Raw genomic sequence first — 13,452 nt, forward strand, 5'->3', positions numbered from 1 at the left:
GGCGGGAATTGGGATCCCCGGGCTGTACCGGGCTGTACCGGGCTGTATGGGGGCTGTACAGGGCTGTACCGGGCTGTACCGGGGCTGTACCGGGCTGTACGGGGGCTGTGCCGGGCTGTACAGGGCTGTACCGGGCTGTACCGGGCTGTATGGGGGCTGTACCGGGCTGTATGGGGGCTGTACCGGGCTGTACAGGGCTGTACCGGGCTGTACCGGGCTGTACCGGGCTGTACGGGGCTGTCCCGGGCTGTACCGGGCTGTACCGGGCTGTAGGGGGGCTGTACCGGGCTGTATGGGGGCTGTACCGGGCTGTATGGGGGCTGTACCGGGCTGTACCGGGCTGTATGGGGGCTGTACCGGGCTGTAGAGGTCTGTACCGGGCTGTACCGGGCTGTACAGGACTAAATCGGGCTGTTCGGGGGCTGTATGGGGGCTGTATGGGGGCTGTATGGGGGCTGTACCGGGCTGTACCGGGCTGTACCGGTACCGGGCTGTATGGGGGCTGTATGGGGGCTGTACCGGGCTGTACCGGGCTGTACCGGGCTGTACAGGGCTGTACCGGGCTGTATGGGGGCTGTACCGGGCTGTACCGGGCTGTACTGGGGCTGTACTGGGGCTGTACCGGGCTGTACCGGGCTGTACCGGGCTGTACCGGGGCTGTACCGGGCTGTACCCGGGGCTGTAACCGAGCTGTACTCAGGCTATATCTGGGCTATACCAGGTTGTACCCAGGCTGTAGCAGGCCTTTACTCCCTGCAGCCTCACCTCCCTGTCGTGATGCCACAGCCGCCAGCACGCAATTTTTCAACACCCAAACGCATAAAGATGTCAGCTCAAACTGTTTACTAATTAACACTTAAAAAGACACAAATTAGATATGCGTGGCTAAGAGCAATTATAATCAAGACGAATCTCTCCAGTCATTGGGGAACTGAGGAAACTCCTAATTGCTGGAACCAATGTTTTAAAATCTGAAATCATGCCAGTTAGCAAATATGTTCATTTAAAGAACATTTCTTGTGACTGCACTCAGGAGAATTGACTACAAACATGCAAACAAGGAAAAATATTTCTGTGTAAAATTAAAATTTTAAGCTCTTCTAGATTTACAAGTTCTTCATTAAATATATTTGGAAAGAGCAGCCCATGAAAACTTGTAGCAATTCAGTGGTTAAATGAACTGCCTTCCTTATCAGTTTAAAAGGAATGATGAATACTGGATATTCCCTTTACTAATTAGACTCTCTCTAGACATTTTACACCACGCCAAGCACAAATGAAGAGAGGGTGCACCCTGCCAGAGGCCAGACCACTGCCCTCACTGCCACAGAGCTGTGAACAGTGGCAGTGCCACCACCTTTACTACCACCTGCACCTGCCCAGGTGCACGCTCAGTGGCTCTACCCTACCCAGGACAGGCAGGGGTAGCAAGGACAAACCCCCAGAGCCCTGCTGGGAGACCTGGCAGCAGCACTGTCCATCCTACACTCTCCTTTCTGTCCTACATCCACCAAATTAGCCATGAAGTGACAGCATGTGCTGCTTACACCTGCACTTCACCACCTCTTCACAGCCCAGCTTCCTGTGCACTCCCCTGGGCACAGCTGTGCCATCCTGGGGCACCGAGAGCAGTTCAGGTGCAGTCCAGGATTTGCACCTATTTCCATCATTTTCCTGACAAGGTAGAATCCTGAAATTCAGCTGCCTGCAGCCTGGAGGATGGGTGTATACATCTGCAAATGTGGTGACAGAGAGCAGTAATTCTTGGAATTCTTTGGGAATATTTTTTGCAAGGCATCTTGCTCCAGGGAGAATGTTCTGGCTGCTTTGGATATCCGGAAGATTTGCTGTAATGGTGCTATTGCTTACAAGGGAAATAAAGCCATGCCGAAATTCACAATATTTATATGTGTAGCTCTCTATGTGCAGACAAGATGCTTCATCAAGGAATATGGGCTGCATAATCATACTTTTCATTACGCTAGAATGCACACAGCCTGCTACACAGCAGAGCTGTGGGAGAGCAGGCAGGTATTGGCCTCTCCTCCCTGGCCCACACAAATGCTTCCAGTGCTGGCGTCCCCACACTCCACAGGCCTGCAAGGGCACAAGGAGGGCTGTGCAGCCCACCCCCTCCAGGCACCCCCGAGATGCCAGACCTCTCCCACACCAGGCAATACACAGCGATGATGCAGAAGCAAATTCAGCACCACGTGGATTTCCCTTTGGCCAAAGGGACCATCTGCTCCCTGGCCAGCTCAGGGCAAGAGTGGGAAAGCAGACAGGCATGTGGAAGGGCTGCCAGCCCTGAGCACCCCCTGCTCCCAGGGTCCCTCCTGACAGACACAGGCAGCCCCAAACAGACATAGCATGTGTGGCACAAGGCAGACCGCAGTGCCTGAGGCTGTGGGTGCATCTGTCAGCCATTGCCCCTGTCAGGCAGCATCTTCACATCCACTACTGCTGCCACTGCAGTCCCATGGGGTGCCTGCAAAAGCCCTGGCAACTGGGCCTGACCATCTCCTTGTACTCAGACAAAACTTTCAGGCAGAAGAGGGTGGATTAGGCAACTGGACTCAACTGGAATAAAAAAGTGGAGAAGCCTTGAGGAACCTGGCAGCTTTGCAATGTCATCTTACTCTCTCCCTTGAACCCAGCTAGATGGCAAAGGAGGAAGCCTTTGTGACCAATGGTGCCTGAAGAAGCAGGTGCTGCCAAGACAAGTTTCCTCCCTAGTCTGAGGCTTTAGATGTGAAGTGACCTTAGCGGAGCAGCTTCTCAGCACCATGCCATACACGTTACACATGTGCCAGAACCACCCTGTTTTGGTGGCTGCCTCCTCCCTGCACTCCTCAAACATTCACTCCCACTGAAGTGCAGCCCAGTTCTCCCAGCAACAACTTCCTTGCATCAGCAAACTAAAAACTGATGAAGGTGTTTACCTGACAGTGCTGAGTCAAGTCCATTTGCCTTCCTAACATGCAAGAGGCACCTGAGAGTGTCCTGCCTGTACCATGTATTGTTAATACACAAGAAAGAAAGGCTAACCAAGACAGACATCTGGAGATAAACAGAAGCCCCCACACTTTGCCATTAAATTCACCACCGTGAGTGTCGTCACTCATCATGGATCATAGAGGGCATCCCTGACCCTGGGCTTACTGCTTGACTTTATCCATTCTCTGTGACTTGAGAGATACAAGAAAAGTATTTTCCCCAAGGGTAAGGTTCTTAAAAAGAAGTGAACACAGCCCTTGTAATTTGCTCAGTGCCTGGCTGGCTACTTACCTCTTTTTCGATTTCTGCAAGCGTTTTGATTGTGATACCCAAGAGATCAACTGGCTGCATCTGGAAAGAAAGAAACAAAAATTTCAAATTCAGGGTCAGGTAGTGGGGGTGTGTTTGTTTGTTATTTTGTTCTGTTTAAAGTCAGCAAACACTCTACCACCAGAGATTTAGAGGTACCATCTGTAAACACAGGCATGATCCTGTTCCTCATTCCAGGAGGAGAGTGAAACAGCAGACGGTGGGCTGGGGCTACCAGCTTCAACACTTCTCCCTCAGCACGACAGCTGACACTCAGCTCGGTGCTGCTCTGCTCAGGGGGATCTGTCACCTCCCCTGTGCAGAACGAGTCTGTAACACCGGATGGAACTCTGGCCACAGCACGAGGTGTGAGCAGCACCAGCTGCGGGAAGCCCTGACCAAACTGACCATATGGTGGCAATGGTGTCTAAAGGATCCGCAGGGAGGATTAGCACAACCTAATCTCTCTGCATTTGTCCTCACAGCAGGGACTTCAGCTTTCTGGGAATAACGGCCCATAAACAACCCCCTCAGAAAGCAAGGGATGTAAAAAACCCCTGTCAGCACAAAAAAGAAAGCACAAAGCTGGACCACTACTGAAAAATCAGACACTGCTGATGGCCCAGTGTTTACCTTAACAGTTTCCTGTAAACTGATTTCTAAAAAGATGCTGCTTTAGGATCAGATGGATTCAGGAACTGTTAGTGGGATACTGAATCTTTGAGCTCTGGATCATCAACTTTAACAGGCATGGCCCAGTGACACCCAGAGGTCATACTGAAGCAGTAGCAGTGTTTCTGTTTGGGAGAAGCAGCCGTGCCCTGCCCGTGCTGTCAGCAGCATGCTCCACCAGTGTGGCCCTGCAGTGCCCGGTGTGGAGCAGGCACCACCCAGAGCCCTCTGCAGCTCACCCGCAGCCAGGCAGGACCCTGGTGGCAGCTGGTGGCACTGGAGTGCACTGTGCCATCCCCACTGCCCTGAACTTCTGCAGTGACAACAGGAAGTAGTAAAGCTGTTGGCACTACACCATCCTCACAGCAAGTAAATCCAGGAGAACTCTGCATCTGCAGCTTCCTTTACAATCTACGCTGAGAAATTAGAAAGGCACCACGGAGTCCCGTTGCCATTCCTATTTTTGACGGTAATAAACCTTGAAATCCCAGGGGAATTCAGTTTTAGAAGCAATCTGGCAAAAGCCTTTCCCACCTAATAGGCAGCTATTGTGACATGCAACCTCGGCTTGTCTCAAGCACTGTGTATGTGTTTGGCCCCACAACAGAACAGCTCCCAGAAGCAGGTAACAGGTCTTCATGTTTTGTGATCGCTCTCCATGAAACAATGAATTTCAGACACTGGGAGAACAACAAAGGCAACTCACCCCTTCAGGAGCACAGGCAAACTTCTCCGAAATCATAAAAGGCACTCCATCCATTGCTGAAAGGGACAAGACATCATGTGACATTTCCATCTGGCTTCTGACATGCAACTTCACATATTCCCAGTGACAGATCAAGTATTCACAGCATTGACACATGACTGATTGCTCTTAAACCAGCCTTTTCCTTCCTCAAAACTGCAAGTGGTTTCTTTCCATTTAAGACATAGCTGTGTCAGTCCCTACCAAACCAGGAATCCAACAAATTCTCCTTGCTCTATCCATATACCATTTCATGGCCTCAATTCTGCATTTTCCAATTTCGTGCAGCTGGCAAAGCAGGACAGTATTTGAAACTGGAAGGAGGACACACTTCTGTTTATTACCTCCTCACCAAACGATTTCAGCACACTCGATGGTGTCTGAGCAAGAGAATAAGGAACAGCTGGTTCAGGGGACTTCTAGCCCCCAAAGCAGTCAACACCACCACCTGTGTACCAGGCAGTAAGTTGTCACCACCTGGGCAGGATGATGACAAACACCCGGGGCCAAGCACCCTCCCTGGCCCAGCTGTTGTCAGTGTAAACTCAACAGTGAGAAGTGGAGCTCAAACACTTGCAAACCACATCTGGAGGATGTAAACCAGTGGAATATGAAGACAGACATGAGGACATGACACACACGGCACAGCCTCGTGTCACAAGGCTCAGCTTTTTCTGTAGTGTAACCTTAATGGTACTCGGAGCACTGTTTGCCTTTATACCATTCTGTATATTCATCCCAGTGCAATGATGCACTAGGATGTGTTTGTGCCTTGCTATCACCATGTCACAGGAAGCCTCCCACAAGATGTTGTAGTACAAGGGAGACACTTATTTTTAGCACATGTAACTCAGCAATTTGCACACAAGACTGGAAAGGGCATGTTTCTAAGGCAGCACACACCCCAGATACACCCCCTTTATTGCACTTACACCTGTAACATCTGAAGTCTTTAAATTTCAACTCTGAAAGAAACAAAAACTTCAAATTAGAGCAAATTTAAGCCCTGAGAGGCCCTCCAGTGATCCTCAAATAGGGTTTTCTTTCAGAAAGCATCTGCACCCTCAAACCCAGTGCTCCTCTGTCTGCTGTTTCTAACTTCTACAGCACCACTGAGTTACCATGTTAGTAATTAAACAAGGGTCATTTAAGAACACTCAGCCTTTTACATTTGCTTTGTCTATTTTAGATTTAAAAACCCCCTCCACGGGAGTAATTTTGTTATCAAAGGTGCTGTGTGGCAGCCACAGTGCAAAGGGAAATAAAAGGAAACAGATGAAAAGCAGCATCACCAAATCCAGGAAGTTTTAAACCTGAAAGACCATCTGCACTTGTTATCCGACAGAAACCCTCTTTGATCAGCCACACGCCAGCTTTTGTGAAGTAATCTAAAGGCTGAGCGAGGCGGAGTGTGCGCGTTCCCACAGCCCCAGAGCCCCCCCGGCCCTCGGCCACGCGCTCCAGCCCACCCCAGCTCACAACTATGGAGCAAAGCAGCAGATAAAAGCAGGGTGAGCCAAAGGCTCCACAGCGCAATTAGCACTCTCCCAAACAAACGAGCTTCAACAGAGCTGTAATTAAGCAGGCCTGTAATTAAGTATATGCCCTTTATCATAACGATCATGCTTTAAAATGGCATGATGCATGGAAGTGTGTTATTAATGCTGCACTCCCCAAGCACGGGCGCGTGTGTGGAGCTGCCGTGTCAGGCCCGTCACCAGCCTGCTGCTAAAATGCATTAAAGGCAGAAAGCAGAAAACAAGGTGCTCATTCAGCATCTCCTTTCACAGCCAGGCACTGGTGTCACGGGGGTTTAAATACCACCAATTCTGGAAACTTTACAGAAACTGAGCTCTGAGTGGCCACTGCCACTGCCTGTCCCAGCACCAGGAGGGCAGCAGTCCCCAGCCTTTGTCCCATGGCTCAGCTGGGCTCCAGGAGCCCTTTGGCCACCCAAAGGGCTGCAGAGAGGCAGGGGGGACCCCCAAGACAAGATGCATGGGGAGCAGCGCTCCTGGGCTGAGCATATGGCCTGAATGAAGTGGATGCTCTGGGGGAAGGACCCTCCTGTGCCCCTTGGGGTGCCCTGCTCACAGGGTGAGACACCCACAGCTGCTGCTGCTGCTCAAGGTGGGCTTTTTCACATTTGGGAGAACTTCAAGGGTGAAGCCCCCTCCTCCCAGAGAAGCTCATGGAGACTTGCAATGATCTCCAGGGCCAAGCAAGCTCCAGGAAAGAGCTCCCATGGCTCTGCGGGAGCCTGACAGGTTGTCCAACACTGGGGTGTCCAGTACAAGGGGCTGGGCATGGGGACCATTGCTCCCACCTACACTGTGAGGCAGCACACAACTGCTGCTCACAGTAGCAGCTAATTTCGTAAGAAAATTAAATGAAACCACAAGTCTAGGGGGACATTTTAATTCCATGTCCCTTGTTTTGATGTTGATCTCAACAACATCATGTTGTAATGTAAATGTAAACATCAGCAGCAGCCTCTGATTTCTCCCTTTTTCCTTTTATTTTTTTTTTCCCTCTTGGCTTTAAAGCATTCCTGGCAGGCTCTGAAGAGTGACTGCTGTGCTGAGATCCTGCCCTGTGTCACCACCTCCATGGGCAGTGTCACACTCACAGACCCTGAGCTGTAGCTCCCATTTTAGTGTGGCCAAAAGCTATACCAGGTTCCTCCTTGTCAATCTGTGCAACATTTGAGATCAGCAGACAGTAACACCAGGGGATAAAGGAACAGTTTTGACAAAGCACAGTTCTCTCCAAAGATCCACATGCTGATTCAAATAAAAATGGGCAAGGTCCCCCTTTTATAGCATTACTCATGATATCATAGGAGCAGCTCACACATTGACCCACACAGGCTTCAACTTCTTTAAAGGTCGTGACTTAAAAATATTTCTAAAGACCTATAAAATGTTTGCACCTTGCAGATTAAAGCCTCCTTGCACAGGCAGGCAAGGCTGCTCTTGCCCCTCCAAGCCTCAGGGGCCCAGCACAGCAGGCTCTCTCCGTGCCGCTGCATCCACAGCACCTGCGACAGGTCAGGGAGGCACTCGTGCCCTTCTTCCTCAAAATGGAGCTAAATAAAATCAGATTTCAGATGGAAAACTGTTTCCAATGGCTGTTTGCTGCCTCCCAGGATCAGCCCCTTCCTGAGGGTCACAGCTAATTCACTCAGGCACTGCAATTAGTTAAAGGAGTTGAAAGGAGCTTGCAGCTAAAACCAACCTCACAAAGCACAACCCCGAAGGACAGTGTTCCCAAGAAACCCTGACAGCAGGCAGGAAGGGGATGGGTGCCTCGGTGCCCTTTCCTCGGTGCAGGACCACTGAACACACACTACCTGCTGGCTATTTCTCTGTAATTTACCAAGACTTGCTCTCAGGCTCTAGTGGGGGGACACCAAAGCATGCTCTATAATTCATCTTGCTAGCTCACTTAGAAATCCTCTCTTTAATCTGTAAAAGTATTGTCACCCTTCTCTAAGCACTCGAGAGATGCTGCCTTCTGCGCTGCAGACTCCAACTAAATCTCAGTTGTCAAATTAGTAATTCATCTTTCTTGAATAACTATATTTTTAGCCAAGCTACCAGATTTAAATGATCAGACCTGCCAATGCTACCCTAATTTAAACATGCTGACGAACTTTCACAGGCAGCATCAGCTAACATAATGAGTTTCTGGATGACAAAGAACTTCAGACGGTAGTTCTCTACACTACCCAGCGTAATAAGCACTTGTTCTTTTCTACAATGTGCACATAAAAGAGAAATCTAAATAATAGTTGCTGTAATTATCTTGAAAAATATGTGGTGATTAATGGTGATTATGAAAATCTGTATAATTGTTCACTAAAGCTCCAAAGATCAGATGCTGTCTTGAAGCAACCATCAGTGAAGAACTTGGAAACACAAAAGCTTCCAAGCTGCTGCCTGCTAGAAGCGCATGAGAGTGGGATCAGCTGTGTGCCAGCTCAGCCTTCACCCTCCCATGACCTCTGCCAGAGGTTCCAGCATGTCCACGATGTGACACTTGTATCATTGTGGCTGAAAGCACCAAGTTCAACCTGTTATTTATGCAAATAATTAATTACTCTTGTATCCAACTCACAGTTTGTCATGACACATTAATGACTTGATAGACTTCTATGAACTAGTGAGCACAGGACAGCAGAGCGCTTTTATCGTCATTTAATTTAAAAACGATCCTGTGTGAAATTATCTAGTTGTGAGTGATGGAAGCATAAAGAACAGACTCAGCAAAGCTTCTTTTGGATCATTGCTTTATTAATGGTAACGTCAGGGAAATGAAAAATGCTAACATTGTCATATTTAACTCCTGGGTACAGATGAATCGCTGCCTCAGAGCCTGGCGGGCTCCGTTTGCACACTGCAGTGAGCGCTAATTCCTCACACCACAACTGTGGGGATACACAGCCATGGAGGAGTTTATATGCCTTAACTCACAAGGAAATAACAGCTGTTTCTGCACTGAATTCTCACCATAAGCTTTTATAGCTTTGCATTTCTTTATTGCTGTTTTTGCGTAGCCTCTTACGCTTGAATTTTGAATTTCTGATATTAAAAATATTTAAATAAATAAATCCCTTGAAAAACGTTTTCCTGCATGACCGAAAATGAAGAACTGTTAATCCAAACCAACAAAAAACCCAGTACTGAGTGCACTACTGCCACCTTTAAAATTTAAATGACCTTAGATTTTAGAAAGGGCTTTCTCTAGAGCTGCAGAACTGTTCCCATTTTCCCCAGACCTGAATGCTGATAGAGCGTTCATCCTTTACCAAGAAGAGTATCTCATAAACCAGCCTAGAGCAACAGTGTAAAACCAGCAGATCTCCCCTGCTTAGAGAAAACTTGCTTTTCAGCTAAATGGCACCAGAGGAATCCGAAAGCAGATTGAGAACCAGAGGCTGGCACAGAGCTCAGGCACAGCAGTGCTTGGAGGGGAGCCACGGTCAGGCTGGAGGGACAGTGGCTCTCAGAAGGGGCACTGAGCCAGTGGCAGGTGGGCCCCCATGCCACTGAAGCAGGAAAGCGCCACGAGCAGCCTGTGCCCCAGCAGCAGCAGAGCCCTGCATGGGGCAAGGCTGGGGCTCAGCTGCAGTGACCCACAGCAGACAGGACATGCTGTTACCTGGGTGGGCTGAGCAGCCATGGGGAGCTGGAGGCAGTGTGCTGCTGGCCAGGGCAGGCCGGAGCCAGGCCACCTGCCCCTGGTGCCCTCTGGCAGCCCCTGCCAAGCACACAGCTCTGGTTCCCACCCATGGCCCTCTGCTTCCCAGCACGTGCCCCGGTGTGAGCTCTGCACTCCTGAGCTTCTCCTGCACCCATGCATGGAAGGTGGAGCAGGACACCTGTACAAAGCAGGCGTGCTGTGCCCTTGGACAGGGGAAACCATTCAAAATTCAGCTCTCTGTGATGCTGAGCCTCCTCCTCCTGTATTTCTATACACAGAGATTTAAACAGCAGCCTGAACAGTAAATGTGTGTGTGCTTTGTGCTATGGTGCACCAAGGCCCAGATGGAGCCACACCGAATCATTGATGGCAAAACCCCGGGGCCAAAACCAAAAGCAGCCTTTCCTGAAAGCTGTCTGCAACGGGGAACCTGCAGCTGCCCCAGCTGTGTTCCCCAGCTGCAGACACCAACCCCAACATGCATACAACTTCTTTGTGTCATACAAAGAAGTACGGAGGTGCAGGCAGGGGCACAGGCAGGGGCTCAGGGCTCAGCTCTGCTTGCCCAGGGCACAAGCCCAAGCTCATGAGAGCCCCAGAGCACTTCATAGGGCTCCAGGGGCAGCTGTGTTGCAGGTCCTGCGGCTCCTGGGCAGCAAGAGCTCTCTGCAGGGCTGTTGTGGGGCAGTGAGGCAGCAGGGCCACAGCCAGCTGGGAATGGCCAGCCCTGTGCCCTGTGCATGGGTATGGCCAGGTAGCAGGACAGCAGCAGCACCAAACCACCCAGTGCTGGTGCAGGGAGTGGGAGAGCAGGGGCCTCCTGGGCTGGGGAAGGAACCTCTGCTTTAGGAAAGGTTTACAGATTTCCTGTTTGTCTTAAAATTACTTTGATTAAAAAAACAGTCCTGGACTAAATTTTCATTTTTGCTAATTTGATTGTCAGCCTTGATTTTCTCCGCTTCCTGCATAGCTCATGACATGGCACAATTAGTTCTTTACTGCTAAGATCAAGCCACAAAAACACTTGAAAAAATACCCCTGGATTTGATTATTTTCTTTTTTAAATAAAGTGAAGGTTAAGTACTGCATGGTGACGCCTAAGGAGCACCTCAGCACTGTGACTCCATCAGCACCAGAGAACATGGAGAGACTTCAAACAAGCTTTTCAAATTGCAAGTGTTTAGGAGCTCTTGATTTTATTATTTTTTAATAAAATGTCCCCTTTGAAGTCTCTGCACCACACTAAACTTCAAAGATCACACCTTAGCATGTGCTGTTTCCAAGCCACAACCCTTAATTAATTAGAGCAGAGCAGATACAAACCAGGGCACTCGCATGGGGCTGAGGCAGAGCCAGGACAGGGCCCGCTTAGTGATGGGGAGGCAAAGGCAAAGGCAAAGGCAAAGGCAAAGGCAAAGGCAAAGGCAAAGGCAAAGGCAAAGGCAAAGGCAAAGGCAAAGGCAAAGGCAAAGGCAAAGGCAAGCACTCCTCCAGCATCCGTTCATGGCTGCGTGCTGAAGAGAAACCCAGACCTTTTCCATTCCCTTCAGCTCTGGCTGTAATGACAGACTCCTTGGAAGTCATTAAACATGTAATGTCTGTCTGCCACGGCAGCCGGGCAGCGCAGGCTGCAGCAGCACTTGCAAAAAGCATCTCGGGCAGCCCCACAATGGCTGCAGTGTTCCCTGGCCGGCAGCTGTAAATTCCTGCTGCTTGATGAGAGAAACATCCACATGGCTTCCAGTGCTGCAGGGTAGGAGCAGGGGGTATTAAATCCACACATATTGTTACAGTGTCTGGCCCCGGAAGCTTTTTCCTTAGCTGAGCCACCTATAGTGTGAGGTGGGGTTTGCTGCCACTGTGACTGTCCTAGGCTCCCCAGACTCTCTGGACAGCAGCCAGGTTACTGGCCAGGAGCAGATGCTCACACTTGCAATGGTGCTGTGATCTGGCCCAGCAGCACCCTCCAGCAGTGCACTGAGTGACCAACATCTGTCCCACAGGACTCCCAGGGGAGACTATGGTGCACGGTCCTCTCTTTACATGGTTTTGGTTTAAGGTACTCAAGTTATTTTTAACACACAGCAGCTTTGTGTTTCAAATAAAAGCAAGAGAAAGGAGCTAAATCAGCTGCCCTGACAACACGGTGCTCTCCATTCTGTAAGCATGCCTGCATGTTAGAGAGAAGAAACTCATCACGAGCATGACTAGGAAGGATGTGGGGATACCCATCTGCCCTGAAGCTCACTGATGCACAGAACATGCTCCCACCATCCCACAAAGCATTCATCCAGCCAGAAGAGCCTCGACAGAGACCCAAAGCTAAGGCCTTCAGTGCTGGAGAGGATGGCACAGGGCACAGGCACACAGCACTGCCCAGCTGCAGGGGAAGGTCCCTGACACCGTGGGCTGGGGAGCTGAAAGCCAGGGGAGGTGCCCTCCTCATCCTCTTCCTCCTGCCAGGCAAAGAGCCACAGCCCTACCCAGCCAAAAGTGCTTCTGCAGGAGGAGATCCACTGCACCATGTATGATCCAGATCTTCTAATGGGATTTAATTTTTAAGTGCTCAAAATCATTACAGGAGCCACATAATTCTATCAGGTAAATTTCATTTGCATATGCAAATTATATCTAAACACACCGCACCATTAATATGACCAGTAATTACATAATAATAGTCACCAATCTCCGCACACATCAAACTTACAGTTTTGTAGCTATTAAGGAAACTGTGCTTTGTAATTAAGATAATCCTCATTTCTAGATGCTAATTAACTATATAATAATTAGCTTCTTTTGCTAATGCAAATTAAGTATTTTCATCCTTATTGGTAAGAGTTGCTTATCACTTAAAAAAGAGACAACCTAGAAATAATCCCTCCTCCCCCCTAAAGGTGAAAAGGTAACTCCATTTTTACCAGTCCCATTTGTGAATGTAAATTAGCCCTGATTAATCAAATCTCAGATTAATGTGCCCATCTTGTAGCACGGCCAGTGCCTGGTGTGGCCCTGCAGCCCTCAGAGGACGAGGGCTGCTCGTGGCCCCTTGGCTCCTTTCCGCTGCTGCTGGCACTGCAGAGCTCCCTGCCCCAGCACAGCGGGGACCAGCCACCAGCCCCCCTTGGGGACACCCTGTGCCACCCAGCCAGGTCAAGGAGCACCCAGAGCCACCCCAGCACGTGGCTGGTGCCACCGAGCCCTGGGCTGGCGGGCAGTGGTGGCAGGTGTGAGTGGCAGCACCGCCAGCCTGCCACGCCACCGCGGCAGGGCTCGGCCTTGGCGCAGCGCATTCATCATCTGCTAAACCAATCCACCCACTCTGCACCACCATTTGTCATTAATTATGCTAATCAGCACACCATTACTCTCTGATGACACCACAGCACTTATTAGCCAGTTATGGTTTTTCAAAAGCACAGCTCATCGTGTATGTGAGTGCTGTGCCTGCATTAGCCTACAGGGAAGAAATGTCCAATTATGAAAAGAAGAAATTTGCTATTATCTCCCTCTAACAAACCAATTTA

General features: G+C 49.8%; 1 protein-coding gene across 4 annotated transcripts in view; it reads right to left on the reverse strand.

Annotated features, from left to right (window-relative positions):
• MVB12B (multivesicular body subunit 12B) overlaps positions 1–13,452 on the reverse strand; it is a 58,787-nt gene that overhangs the window by 5,589 nt on the left and 39,746 nt on the right. For all 4 annotated transcript variants that reach the window (XM_088065721.1, XM_014258042.2, XM_005529149.3 and 1 more), the window contains 2 exons: positions 4,685–4,740; positions 3,289–3,348 (listed from right to left, as the gene is read on the reverse strand). In XM_088065721.1, the coding sequence (XP_087921847.1) occupies positions 3,289–3,348; positions 4,685–4,740 (116 nt within the window). The remainder of the gene's footprint in view (positions 1–3,288; positions 3,349–4,684; positions 4,741–13,452) is intronic.

Source organism: Pseudopodoces humilis, chromosome 22 (assembly GCF_049639895.1).
Source record: "Pseudopodoces humilis isolate 2021_Gansu_Grassland_sample_001 chromosome 22, ASM4963989v1, whole genome shotgun sequence".
In the NCBI taxonomy this organism is placed as follows: Eukaryota; Metazoa; Chordata; class Aves; order Passeriformes; family Paridae; genus Pseudopodoces; species Pseudopodoces humilis.